The 15,425-nt window shown below is 45.3% G+C and overlaps 1 protein-coding gene across 1 annotated transcript in view; it reads right to left on the bottom strand.

The window, feature by feature from the left end:
• Positions 1-14,038, bottom strand: part of LOC128713541 (protein bric-a-brac 1-like) — a 121,498-nt gene extending 107,460 nt beyond the window's left edge. Inside the window, exon 1 of the mRNA XM_053808402.1 lies at positions 12,416-14,038. Within this exon, the coding sequence (XP_053664377.1) occupies positions 12,416-14,038 (1,623 nt within the window). The remainder of the gene's footprint in view (positions 1-12,415) is intronic.
• Positions 14,039-15,425: the final 1,387 nt, after the last annotated feature.

Here is a 15,425-nt window from a genome sequence, read left to right as displayed (position 1 = left end):
CACACACAGCCACGTGGCTTGTCGCAGCACAGCACCGCACCGCACGAATACACGCACACCAGGGCAACGCTTCAGGCGCACACCGTGAATCTTTTATGTACTAATCCTGCACAATTTATGTCGGCCAGTGTTGGCCTCCCCGGCACAAATCGATGGCGGGAAGTGTGATGTAGCGTTGGAAACGGGAGTTTGCAAGGCGAACCGAACACAGCATGAGCCGGTCGCTCTTGGATGGAAAAGTGGCGGGAAAATTCCAAGCCCAACCAATCTTTATTATGGTCAGCGTGGGGTGTCCGAAGTCTGCGTCATCACCATCATCGTGGTTCGTGTGCACTCGGAAAAGCTCCCACACAAGCACAAACACACAGTAGCGTTGCTGGTACGGGTGGGATACATACCGGGCTCGGAGTTCCAAGAATGGCGGCGAAGAGTTTTCCCGCCAAACAAAAAAAGATACCGACACACATTCCACACAACGTGAGATTTTATAAACACCAACAATCGAACGAGGAAAACGCTGACGATACTTATTTAGACATCGTCGCATTCGCACTAGACTCGCGAAACGTTCGGTCGGGACGCATCCCCATCTGCATTGGATGCTGAATGTACACGGCTAAATGTAACGGATGTATGTAAGCTTCCGTAACTTTCTCGCCCAGAAAAAGGCCACACTGTGCCGGTCCAGTACGTCGTCCTGATTCCAGGGAAAAGCCTTCCCAATCCTGAATCAAATCTCCGCCCGGCCGTAACGCTCCAACGAGAAACGTTGTTGCGAAAAATGTACAACATTTGCATAATTATTTACCGCACACTTTAGCGCCGGACTTGCAGTTCGGGCTTGTACCGGATGCACACAACGAACCCGCTTAACTTCTGGGCCGCCGTTGCGAACGGACCGATATTTCTCCTCATTAATTTGTTAGATAAAATTCAATACAAATAAATATTATCGAGCAAGCGGATTGTGCAGTGAGCCAGGGTGCTCAAGTCCATCGACACAGTATGTCCCAAGCCCCGGTGCAATGGTTTTGCAAATTGAACCGTGCAAAAACCGTGAATGAAAATCCACGACCATCAGACGGACGACCGTCTAGCATTTCCTGCATTCCAGCGACACCTTGCCGGCCGGCGAGATGGTTGAGTTAATTTTCTCTTCCCGGTTTTGCTTGGTGCGCGCGCGGAGCAAGTGTAACGGGCGCGGGACATTGTATATAAAGTCAAAGGATTATGGGCAAGATTGGGGGCACACAGTCGGTGTGTGCCGACTGCACCCCGAGAGAAGGGTGGACGGCACTGGATGGCAAACCTTACCCCGGCTGAAAGTAGCATGTTCATGGCTCATTAAAAATCGATTTTCCCCTTTCGGCTGCTCGGTACGTTTGTGTGATACAAAAATGGTGTATGAATCGTTTGGAAGTGGGTAGACCTTACGGCGGAGCCTAATTTTCCCGGGATCCATTGACAGGGAAAAAACATGGCGCGGCAATGCAATGCCCATTTTTAGATGCATGTTTGGTATGAAATTTACAGAAAAAATCATTATAAACCCAGAAAACATATGACACTAACCGACGAATACAAAGAAGACACACAGTTGGTGGTGGATGAATCGTATACAGATTTATGAATTTGAAAAATTCTTTGATTTGCATGGACGAATTCTGAATCTCTGTTCAGAAGATTCTTGAATCAGCAAATATTGATCGATCTTCAAAGTTCCTTAATTCCTTATGGATTGAAGAATCCTCCAAGATTCATGATTTTTCAGAATCAGGACGAATTGGTATTCAATTCTTTAAGATTTCATGAATCTTCAAGGATTCATTATTGTTTGAGGATCATTGAAAAATCAATAAACCTTTCTAAACTTATTATTCTGTTTTTTTTTTTAAATTGACTAATGATTTGTTACATTCTTTTTTTAATGATTTATATGTATAAGTCACCTCAAAACATTTATTATGCACTTCATACGGTGTTTCAAATAACACAGCCAAGTAATAATCGTTAATGGTAGACATCGAACGCCAAAAAACCGAGCGAACCAACGCGTTGGTACGATATGCACCGGGACGTGGCTTTTGTTTAAATAATCAAATATTAAACGACTCTATGAAATATAAATTACCTCATTTGATTTGCAAAACAGCTCAATGTCTCCGAAACCGACCCCTAACCTTCCCGACCTATAGCGTCCCACATGTGGTACAAGGCATACCAGGCCAACAAACGGCACACTACAATGCCTCCGATGCACCGCATACCGCTGCACAACGGTGCAGCAAATGAAAAGAAAACTTTTAAAAAAAGTAATACCCTGCCTTTTTTAGCACCGGCCTAACAATCAGCGTTACGTTACGTAAACGCTTTTCATTTACACAAGCAAATCAATGTCAAGACCGGGTGACGATTTAACGTGACTAAACTCGTTCCAAGAACGACTGTCTGCCCGCCGAAGTCGTCGTCTGTTTTGCGGAACTAACAGCAAGAAAACTTTCAACACGATACAGTTGTCGCTTTGTGATTACAGCCGCTTCTGTAATCGAGCGCTGTGCTGCACGGTACCAGAGATGCCACCAAATTCGTGACATCGCTCCAATAAGAAGCTGTCGTCTAATGATGGCAGTACGGGGACGTGCCGTTTTGAAGGTTTTCATACCGGCTGCTGATCACTGGTCAAAACATGCTAACCGCAAGTGCATTTCTTTCGGCGTGTTTTCCATCGTGTAGCACGGGAGGAAAATGGTTCTTTCTTCCAAGAATTGCTTTAACAATTGCCACGTGACGACACGTGATATTCAGCAGAAATAGACAGAAAGAGAGAGAGGGAGTGGCAGAAAGAGCGAGAGAGAGCGAAGGGCAGTCTTTATTATAATGAATCAAAGTGGCAAGCTTGTGGCCTCGTGTCCCGTGTGTTTGATGTTTGGTCTATATTACGGCCGGTGGAAATCAAAAGCCACGGAAGGAATGGGGCGCACGATGGTGGTGGTGCAGATATATACACACAACAGCAACCAAATGATTGTGCCAACAGTACAACAACAAAATAAAGAACAAAAAAAAAGGTAATAAATGAACATTCGATTGCATCTCGGGGCTCTGCACAATGCAATTGCACATACACAATGTGTGCAAAGTGCACCCGAACTCTGACCACCATCCCCCCCCCCCCCCTCCCCACTCGTTTTCTCGCTTTCACCCTCTCGCTCTCTCGTTCGCTTCCATCCGCAAACGACGTAATCACCTCGCTCGATCGTATTTATTATTGCGCGATCTGGTTTGCTCACGTAGTCACATACGGCGAGAGCATGTGTTATTATTAATAATAAAGTATTAATTTTGTTTACAACTAAGCGCTTTATTACGTACACTGGACAGAAATCGCGCGTGCACACAAACGAACCACCCGTTTCCCATCCCAGCCATTCGAGTGGCTCCAGTGGAGGTCGCAATGGGCGCATTGAGGTTTGATGCGGTAATTGCAAAAGAACGGTCCCCCTGCCCGAGACGGAGGGAACCATTAGAGCGAAAGGGAATGGAACAACGGCAACAAACAATACCAAAACCACACACATAAAAGAGAGCGCAGAAATAGTAATAGGAGAAAACTTATCCACCAACCGCCCCGGGACGATGGTGGTCGGTATTTGAATAATGCAGTTATTGTTCTTCTTGCTGCCTGCGCCCAGATCGCACTCGGCTGCAGGTGCATATGTGGCTTCGGCATCTATTCACAACCGATGCGTCTCGATCTGCCATCTCGCTCCGTCACCTTTGCGGCACGATTAGCGAGCTGGTTTCTATCCGGCGTCGGGGCGCCCTTTTCGCGCGAATTGACTTGTACTGGGCAAGCGTGATTATCATTTTTATTGTGCACATTGATGGTTAGCAATCGATGCGAACGGGTCGGTTTTGTTCTTACACTGATAGCCTTCCCTTGCACTGATGCCTCATCTGCGACCCGCAGCACCACGTTCACCCACATAGAACAGTGCATCTATAGATGCACCTTCTTGCTCTCCGGGTCTGTACCACGGTGGGGGAAGGGGGGAGTGGAGGGGCGAATGCACAATTATTATTTCTTCATTTTATTTATGTTTTTGTACTGTGAATGTCTGCCCTTTTGTTGATATGGGTTTTGTGGTTGGCTTGTGTTTTTGTTTTCGCTTTTCAGACCTTTCGTTTTACTAATAACGTCGTAATGTGCCTTACGCCACTATCGTCTACATGATGTACTGTACTACACACACATTGTACATGTATAAAACTAATTATTTTACCTCCCAGCTTTCTTTTACACCCCGCCATGCATTCTTGGGTGCGTTCTTTACGACAGTGCAATGGAACAATTATAAACTGCTTCGGGGAATATTGACTTAAATTGCAGTCACAGCGTAAAAATCCCCTTCCAACGTCAATATTCATTTGAATCTGCACAAGATTATGGTTTCATTGTATAACGAAACTTATAAAACGTTTAGTTCCGAGTAACAGAGTATTAGAATAATTTACTTTTATTCATTCTCTTTTAAACTTCCACCTTTTCTTTTTAGGCTCCACAGAGACTCAGCGAGCACGCATTACCAAACTACTTGAATATTGTGAAAATCGATTACTTGAGCTTTTCTCCAATAAGGACGGAGACTACTATGAGACTTAAGTTGGCTATAAAATTGCAATAAATTATACAACAAAACGGTGCATATATGACTCAAATCGGACGATCCGAAGTAGTGTAAATAAAATCATGAAATTCACGCAAAAATTGGGATTTCTTTTTTTCCCCAACCCAATAAAAAGAAATAATATGCACCGCGCCATGGTAATGCAAATGTTGCAGTGAACCACTAACAAAAAAGCTGACCTTTTTCCTCGTGCGGTAATAATGGTAAGCCTTCTCTTCTAAGCCCCATGATTGCGCAAGCATTCGTCATTGCTCCTTGACCGGGAACGACCATGGAGAAGGTTCGGAAAAAATTAACACAAATGATCATTTTAGAGCTCCAACCCGATCCGCCATTAATGCAACAAGGGTAAAGACCCTGTCCGGGGAAAGAAAAATTGGAGGGTTGGAAGCAACGGGAACTCGTTTTGCAACAAGGTTCCTTCGGTTGTTTAGTTTATTCAGAAATTAATGCTTAGAATGCACCCGCGAACCCCGTGGACGATATTAATGATTCATACAAAACCATTAGTACAAAACCTTCGCATCGCCATCGAACTCACCAACTGCACTGGACGGACGCGTTTCCAAATATAGACAATGCGGTCTTGCGGTAATCCATTACACTTCGTACAGCGTACCGTTTGGCTGGTCAATAATTACAGCTACGATTAGACGCTCGGCTGAGGTTTGTGGTTTAGTTTGCCAAAAGACAAAAACTGCCTCAACTATTCGCTCGATTAGTGTAATGTTGATTGAAGTGCAACACGCACACAGTCACACCTGCATTTATCAAGGCGCAATTTTAGCAACTAATTCAAGCAATAAGACGTAAAATAACTAAATAGATTTTTTTTTGTTTATTTTCGTAGTTTATTCACATTTGGATTTCATCAAGTTGTTTGTTAAAGTTTTACGAAGCTTAAACTTATCTGCTCCGTTCCCGTCTGTTGGTTATCAGTATAACTGACCTCGCTCAGAACTGACCTCCCACTTTTACCAAGCTAATCTCCGCATGGAAGCTGTTTTGTTTTTGTTATTATGAATAAGAATTAAGGGTTTGTGTGAAAGAAAAAAATGCGCCTGATAAACGAAATTAATTTCGCATTTCTCAATGTGCTGTTGTTTTACTATCGTCAGCAAGGAGCACTAATTGAACCAAGCCGAACGTAGTCGAGGCTGAAGTGTTGTGTAGAAAAAGGTGATAGAAATCAGTGACAGAAAAATAACTCATTACTGATAACCATTGGGCGTTCCTCGCGGTTTCTTTTAAAGCAACACACGTATCGCTGTTGTATAATCAAGTTTTAATGGCTACACATATTATTACAGAGCTAGAGAAAAAAAAATCGTTTTTTTTTCTAAATAAAATCCCAAATAAACTTTCATTTAACAAAACTACTGCTTTACACGTGTTGAGATAAGACAAAGAGGCAAGATTATTTAAAATAAACACAGTGATGGAGCAAAATTGAGTGGAAAAAAACAAAAATAAATATTCATTCACAATGCGCGTTTTATAGCAAAAAAAAAACTTCAATCCCTTTAGTTATGACAGCAAAGTAGTAAAAAGCCGTCGGCATATGAGCTTCTGATTAAATAGTATGTGATAAGTCTGATTGCTAAAAAATGAAATGTATGACTTTTTTCTTGAGAATGAAATCTAAAAAGATTAGTTTTATTCAAGGAGTTACAGTGTCATTTTGATAGAATAATTAAAATTTTGGACCCCTTTTTGTAAGATTCACAGAAGTAATCGAAATACAGCAGAAACTGATATAACTCTATGTATATAATATAAGAGTGGTAAGTAATTTTGTTAAAATAGTAGTAAAATTATAGGAAATAAACAAAATAAGAACAGTATACTATCAAGTCTCGCCAAAACTACTTAATTTATCTAAAAAAAAAACATTAAATGCATTATCGATAACCAACCGGCAATGCTTACCAAATCAAACACCTTACATCAGTTCCTATCACAATTCTCCCACGATTTCCCTATCATTCTCAAAAAGAATGATCGATAATTTCCCATTTATTGGAACACATTTTACAACCCATTCAAAAACCATCCTATCGTGCGTTCACCATTCACCATCTCAGCCAAAACCAGCGCACTTGCGTAACCTCGCGGTCCATCTTCCACAGCGAGTACCGAAAAACCTTTCCACTGGTGGGCTGATTAAAAAGACGTCATTTGTCTGCTGGAATCAATTGCTGGCTGTGGGTTCCATTTTACCATCGGTGGAGCGTTTGGCGGAAAGTGTGCGTTTATAGCACCAACTCATCTTCGTCTAGCCAGCAACAGCAACAACAAACAGATCGTAAAAAATAAATTGATTAAAGAATGGAATTTAATTGTCGCTTATCAAATTTTTATACACTTCTATACCAGCCATACCACACACACACACACACACACACACACACACACACACACACACACACACACACACACGTACAGGCACATAGCGATAGGGTAGCACAATGAAGTTGATGGTGATATTTTATTTGAGGGCCTGTTTGTATGTCATTTTTTTCGGGGAGGGTTAAAGCACACGTGCACTGTCCTCGGGTTGGTTTGAGAATTGATATAATATATTTATTCCCAGTTTAGCATTACAATGTCACCGCGGCTAATAGCACCGTGGGCAATTATTTTACAACGTTCGATAAGGCACTGTGTGCACTTCAATATTACACAGCCAATACCGGCTGCCACGGTGTATTCATACGCGGTTTTCTGGAAGGTTCGTGCGCTAATAAACCTGTTGCTCGCGACACATAACAACAATACCTGGGAAACGAATACAACCGAGACAGGAACACGGTATAAATAAATAACTCCACCAAAATGGTGTGCTCCAAAAAGTTTATTACATACTCATGTTTAATAGAATTGAAACCACTTCAAACAGTGCTCGTCGCGGGTGGGAATCCGTCGGCGGGGACCCGTGCGGGACGACGGTCAACGTGAAAAAGTAAAGTTGTTCAATTATTTTATCTTATCTACGAATTATGTTCAATTACATCGCGCCCCATTCCCACCCAGACACCGATGCATTGATAAATGCGCTGTGTGTTTCATTGACCTTCGCCGGCGTTTTCGGGGTGTTTCGCCATTGCTTGCCATAGCTGTATTGCCCGTTTCACCTGTTGCATGGCCCGAAGATGCTGAAGTGAAAAATAAAACACACTCACACCCGGGCGCAGAATAAAATATGTTTCGGCTCTGCCCGGTACATGAAGGTTTTGAATTTTTCAAATCTGAACAAACAATACCACTCAATGCGTCAATATTTAGGCAGACAGTGGGTACATTATTCTTGTGGCACAATTTTGTTTTTTTGGGAATCGTTTTTTTTTTTTTGGTTGCTTTTCTACGAAACCTACCACCAGACGCAGAACCGATACCGCAATATTGTTATTGTAATGTTGGTTGAAATATTTTATATTTTCGCTTTGTCATGGTTTGTCAGCTGAGCAAACGGAGGCTGTCTGGAACAACAACAGCGGTTTGGCGTAGCGATCGAGGGCAAAAACACGCACGAAACTTTAATAAATTTTAGGTCACTGGTAGCGCGTTTTTGGAGCGGTCCAGAGGTGTATCCACCGGACAGAACCGGTACAAAATCCCATCCAGATAAATCCACCGTACGCAGGACTGTTGGTGCAGGACTGAGGAAATAAAATCAAATATATACAAATGGCAGGCCTTCAGACCTCTTGATGATGTTGTGCCTACAAAGAAGAAAATGGCAAGCTAATTTTCCAAGCCACATGTAGAATGTGCATATCAAAGCAAGGCCTCAAATCCACACACGGTATGCATCATTTAATTCGTACCGATTCCCACAATTCGGCACATTAGCGTTAAACGAAGGTGGGTGCACAACATTTTTGCGCCTGGTAAACACACAATGAAGAGACAAATTAAATGTCGGCGGGCGCATTATTCCACCCCGTTCCCGCCTAGCCTTTATATGACTCATTTTTCTCGCCATTGCGGCCCTATCGCCTAATGACATCTTGAAAAAAAAAAAGGTCACAAAGAAAGCAAAAAAACAAAACACACAAAGCACATCAAAAACAAGCACGAAACTAAACAGCGTAAAGTGCTTAAATCGTGAGATACAATTTATATAAAATATAAAATACGATCGTTACCGGCGTGCGAACGAAACGATGCGTGCTAATGCATGTTATTGCTGTGTAGAAACACCCACCGGGCTGTCACAATACGCACATCCGGATGAAAACAGTTGTCGCGGTACACGGTGGACATGTTGGCATTGTCGGTATGGTAACATTTTTCCTTCCCTTCTAAATGTGTTCCCTTTTTGTTTCCGCTCGCGACAATAATTTTCACTTGTCGCATGCCTTGCCAGTGGGTGCGAGGGCAAATAAAGATAAAGGAAAAACGGTCGCCCCCGTTATGGGTTCATTTTTCCTTTTTATTTTACTCTCGTTCGGTTCCCGATGGCCCATTGCACCGGTGGTGCGTTTTGCCGCGTTGCGCGCCGTTGCGCTGCGCGCGGAGGCTCGATACTCATCAGCAGATCTAGATCTTGACACAGAAAGTATGTTACGAAGCATATATATATATATATATATATTTATATGTATATATCCATATTGACAGTCGACCCGTTTGGGTGGCTGGCGCACGCACAGGGGGTATGAATAGGAAAAAGGGGTAAACGCAAGAAACGACTTTGTATGTACTTAACTGTGCGAAGGAGATGGAACAGCAGTGGGAAAAGTGTGGAGAATCATATAAGTGTAATAAATGAAGTTGAAAGGAAGGTGGAAGAGAAGCGCGAAGAACAGGCGAGGAAACCCCCTGAAAGAGATAGAGCGGTTTTGCTATCGAGCGATAGAAATAAACATATCCGTGAAGAACAGTGAAACAGGAAACAAGAAAACAGCATAAGAGCACTTACTTTCGTAGGCATTTTCATTAATAACATCATACATTTTATTACACCCCATCGAACCAACCGGTCCCTTACCCGCACCTACACGCACACACACATGTTCTCGTTCCTTCGCAGTCTCTTTCTCTGTCTTCGCCACAAAACCTCCCCCGTTCTGTGTAAGATTCTGGAGCGCACCCAATTCCGCTCCCGCGGTTTCGCCGAGAGCTCTCGGCTGCAGAAAACGGAACGAGCGCCGGTTTTTTCTTATTAATAAATTATAATTTATATATTTTTATCGTCGCGCAGCGTAGAACGAGCGGTTGGCGCTCCCCTCCCCCCCCCCCCCCCCATACACCCTGGCAGCTGAAAGTTTTGACTCGATCCCGCCACCCCCACTACAACCCGCCTCTTCCCACCCTTACCCTGCTTTAACGAGCACTTCCATCGCATCGCTCCAGCATCGACCGATCGTTTGCATCTTTTTTTCTTCGCTCTCTGGGTTTTTGTTTTTTTCAAGAGCGCAAACAAAACCCCCAACAACTTCCCGGGCCGGCGTTGCCCAACGTTGCCTCCAGCAGACGCCTTCGACGCATTTCGGCTACGGAACATTACGAAAGAATTGGGTTCTATTTGTGGATTTGGGTTCTTTTTAGCTTGGAGCCCTCGGGCACAGGGTGGATCGGGAACAAAATTTGCCAATAACACTTTAACATAAAATTTTAAGTTGGAAGAAGGAATAACAGAGTTGAATAAATCGATACTGGTTGAAGAGAGAAGAATGGTTTGCTATAGAAATATTTTAATATTAAAAATACTATTTTTTTATTCAAGAGGGACGATTAAGTCATACTGCTAAAAACATTAAATAAGTAGTGCGTATATTGCATAACGTAATGCACGCCGGACAAAAAAAATTGTTTACATAAATAACATTCCAGTGATAGTACCTTGTTTAAATTATTGGCCAATCAACATCATAAAAAGGCAGCACTATATGATAGTTATAGCTTAACTTTATCTGTTCGTCTAGTTGCGATAAGAAATCTTCTCTGTTTGATCGCTTTTGATCATAAATTTGTTACTCCAGCTCGTGCCGTCTTGCCTACACAGTGCAAATGCCGCCCGATAAAAGTGGAACACAACTTCATCCCGGACAAAACGGTACACCTCACCCTGTGGCGTGCTGTATTCATTTGCTATTCGCCAAAGTGTCTCTTCCCAACCCCGGCGGGCTCATCTCCCATTCGCTTCTTTTCCAGCAGGCCGCGCTGGATGTACGGGAGGTACGGCATCGCAAGACAGTGCGCGCGACACGCCGGGAACTGCGACGCGTATTTATATTAGTGTTATTATTTTTATGATTCTTTACGAGACCAAGGACGGCGACGGGGCAAAGCATAAAGTAAAAATGTACACATTTTATTTATTTTAATGTGCGTGCGGCACTCCAACTTCCTTGCCACACGCGCGCGCGCGTCTACCGCCTCTGCTCGATCGCACCATTTGGGGGGCTTCGCGTGGAACGCAGTGGCTGTGACATGATACGGTTAGGGGCAGAGTGTAAAGGCATGCATAAGACGTTATTGATATTGGTCCACCGAGCGTCATTGTATGTCGTGGGTGTTGTTGTTGCTGTTGTCGCCTGTCAGTAAGTTCCACTCGAATGGTCTCTCCTCTTTGGCGGGAGTGTTTTCGGTTCCGTTTCACTTTCTCGATCGCGATGGTAAAAGGGTAGCCGTGTTTTGAAAAGGGGGAATGGAGAAGTAACAACAAAAAAAACACACAGCGCTAATATAATATATATTTAATTTCCCTCCGCCTTACTGGGAAACACTGCCCAACTGCTCTGCTGTTAACTGCCGAGCAGAGCGAAAAACCACTTTGCTTTTAGTTTCCCATCTCTTCTTTCAACCCCTTTTTTGGACGAACTTTAATCCCTTTTGTTTAAAAAAAAACCCCAAGAACATATGTTATGAGATGAATGAAACCTAGCTTAAGGAATTTTGGAATGCTTCAATAATAATCGCTGGTGAAAATAGCTCGCTGGAACTCGTAAAGAGCAGAACTGTTACAAAAATTATAATAATTTAGCGATTTGCTCTATTCTTACAACGACCAGCTCCAGAGGTAAGACTCTCTTGGAGATACAGACCATTAGAACTACGCGCATTTAAACAACACATTGGGAATTAATCAAATCAATGTTTGTCCATGCAAAACTCATCGATCGGTACGCTCACCACTAGCGGTCCCTCGTTTAACCATGCGTGTACACAACCCATTCCCAAGTGCATCCGCCAACAAAACATGCCTTCCAGTCCGAAAGGGAGAAAGACACTTAGCACAGTGGCTGCTATTTTTAAATGAAATATAGCCTCAAGAATCAAGCTGGAAATAGGACCGGATGGTGTAAAACAGGGGAAAACCTCCACTCAGCATTCTGCACGTGGGAAGGAACAGACCGAAGGTTTTCTAATGATAGTTTTCATCGCGGCCACATATTGGCTCGACGACTATCATAAGTTAAATGTCGGGACATGGAATGCTTGGGCCAGTTACCATCCACCCTAAGTGCTCGGTGGAATTTAGTTTTGCCCGGTATTGTGGGTGAGGGCGAATAAATTCTACTTCACTGGGGCAATATTCGCAATCGATGGCCACCCGACCTCGGGTTGATCTACATTATTCTGAATATGAAACAAGTACATTTATTACTCTTTCTTTGCCCTATTAAGTTTACGAGATTGAGGAATTCTGTGGTAGATCATTTATAAACGGCGAGCATGTTACTGCTTTAAAATTAAAGTGCATGATCAGCAACACTTACCCTTTCTTCCTCGCGAATCATCTCAGCGATGCCCGGTTTGATCTCCATGTCATCCGGATGGTTGGCGATGGACGATGACAACGATGACATGGCCATGGCGGCCGAATCGAGCGCCGGTGGCAGTGGGAACGAAGCGAGCGGATTGCTCGTCGCGCCACCGCTCGTCTGCGCAATGTTGGACGGTGTGGGCGGTATCGGGGACGGCACCTCGAGCTGGTCGGGCGTACTGTCGGCCGGACTGCCGATGCTGCTACGCTCACCCGAGGGCCATCGGCGCTTGCGGGCACTCTTTGGTGTGGAGGCTTGTACGGCGGCCGCTGCCGCCGCCTCCAAACCAGCCGCACCGAGCGGCCACTCACCGGCCGCCAGCCCGGCAGCGGCCGCAGCAGCCGCTGCTGCCGCCGCCACACTGCTGATGTCACGCGACGATATATGCGGGTCACGGGACAGGTCACGTGCGAACTCACTCATGCGTGCATCCATCCGGTGATCTTTGGTCGTGTCGCGATCACGAGCCGATCGCTGTTTCTTAGCTGCGGCGGCCGCCGCTGCTGCTGCCGCAGCCGCACTGCCACTAGTCGCTGTACTGTTGCCACCGGAACTACCGGCACCATTTCCACCGGCTCCTGATCCATTTCCGCCCGAACCGGCACCACCCGCCCCTACTCCAGTACCTCCCGTTCCGGTGCTTATACTTCCGGCACCGTTGGCCAACAGCGAACTATGCACGATCGCTAGTGGATTTAAAAGTTTGTGATCTTCGCGATCCAAGTCCTCCGGGCCACGACTTTCGGCACCGTCTCGTTCGGATCGATCCCGACCACCGGACTCTCCCGCATCGCCACTCACATCGGCAAGTCCACGAATCTTCAGCATCTCCGCTACCTTCAGCAGTGGTCCGATCTGATCCTGGCTCACGTTGATCTCACCCTTGTACATGAACTCCACGATCGCCTTCAGTTCGGCCCAGCTAACGTCGCGCATAATCACGATCGGATGCTGACAGGGATTGTCGAAGAACAGCGTCTGGAAGTAGGGACTGCACGCGGACAGTACCATCTTGTGGGCCTTCATCGATTGCCCGTCGCAGGCCAGCGTAACGTCCACGAACGACTCACTCTGCAGCAGCTGGTCGAACACGCTCGTCAGGTTCGTCTGGTAGTTGTTCCAGCGCAGACAGAACTGCTGCCCACCACCGGCACCGGTAGTTGTGCTCGAGCCGGATTGCTGCTGCTGGTTGCGGGCCCCCGGACTCGAAGCCGCCCGGGCAGCCTTGTGTGCCTGCAGATGATGATCCATCGTCAGGGGCGAAGGTGGCGGTGACGGTTTGGTGGTATGTTCCTCGTTAACCAGCGCACGCTTCAGCGAAAGTGACGACAGTGAAGAGGACGTGCTGGACGATGACGATGATGAGCTGGACGAGGAGGAACTCGACGAGTTGTGCGGTGGATGCAGATGGGAGGCCTGTTCGGAGGGGCCCGGCGTGCCGGTGGACGAACGGTCCGGCTCCTGCCGGGTGGGGTTCGAGTTCGGTTCCCGGTGCGTGGAATCGTTCGGGTCGTGGCTCGAAGCAGGTGACGGATGGGACACCGATGCTGATGGTGGAGGTGTGTCCGATGGCATCGCGGCTGCTAGGAATGCTGCTACTGCTTGCCGCTCCACTATTGAGTTCCTTATATTATGTGTCTCTTGATCACCTGTGTTGCCCGATTTTAATTAACGGCTCTTACAGCTCTTAGCTAGTACTATTACAACTAGTAGTATTGCACTAGTCCTAAACGTTCGAAACGGTACAGAATTCACAAGTACACTCACTCTCTCTCTTCTCTCTCACACATACACTCTTTTCACGCAAGTTAACGTTTGTACGTAACACTTAGACTTGACGCTGCACTACTGTAATGCATTCTTGTAATATCTTGTACCTCGGAACACATGCTTGTATTAACATTTGATACAAATATAAGCACACACTTCACTGCACACCCGCACGAACAGTCGCAAATTCACTCTTTTCAGTTTTTTTTATACCTTATCGCGTTGGTTCGTTTTGGAACAAATAATTTAATAGGAAAGTTTTTCACCATTCACCAGCACGACGGCACGGCGTGCGCAAAAATGGAGCCACGCTGTTGAATAAAATATTGATAGCTTTATTTCTTTACATCAAACAACCATTAATAATGTACGAGGTTGGAAAATTTCTTTCCCAGCATAAAGGCAACCCACAGGCCACCGCATGTGAGGTTGGCTCGTGCAGCTGACAGCCTGACACGAGCACCAAGACGTCCGGCATCTTTGCTGAGCAAGATCGGATGTAGACTCCGGACCAGGAGCAGTCTCGGTGAGCCCATTCGCCCTACCAATCTCTTGAGATGTGGCAGCATCCTTTTCGGTCCATTTCTACACAGGCGACTCTCAAAAAAGCGGGAGAACAGAAATCTCACCGAAACCGAAACCCATACATCAACAGAAAACCACGTGCTTCCGACGACTTCGCACCATGTTTGTGTTGCGTTCCCTTCCCAGCGGCGCACGGGGTTGGGTTTGTCGCTCGATAGCATTTACTTTACATTTTTCTGCTCAATACCAATTAAAGATTGATTAGCTCCACTATGCAGCGTTACACATCGGTGAGATGAATTCACATGTACCGGTGCCGCAACACTCGCGGCACGATTAGATTATAGTTACCGCAAACGATTCTCATCCGATCCCTCTACTGGTTCGGTTTTCTTCAAGTCTTTTGCGGCCAATAAAGAAAAATAAAAACGCAGTTGAGCTACCCATACCCAGGCACCGAGAAGCACACACGCACATAAAATTGTCAAAATGTCGTTGGACAGTTAATCGCGTTTTAATGTCTCACTTTTCCGGCTTTCCGGCACCCAGCAGTGGTGGCTTTTCACCATACGGAGAAGGTAAATAAGAAATAGACCAAATAGGGTAACCCCGGGCACCAAACCGTCGTTGTGGGTTTTTGACAAAACGGGGCACCTTAAATTGTCTT

This window comes from Anopheles marshallii, chromosome 3, assembly GCF_943734725.1.
Source record: "Anopheles marshallii chromosome 3, idAnoMarsDA_429_01, whole genome shotgun sequence".
NCBI lineage: Eukaryota > Metazoa > Arthropoda > Insecta > Diptera > Culicidae > Anopheles > Anopheles marshallii.
This window is presented reverse-complemented; position numbering and strand designations above follow the sequence as displayed.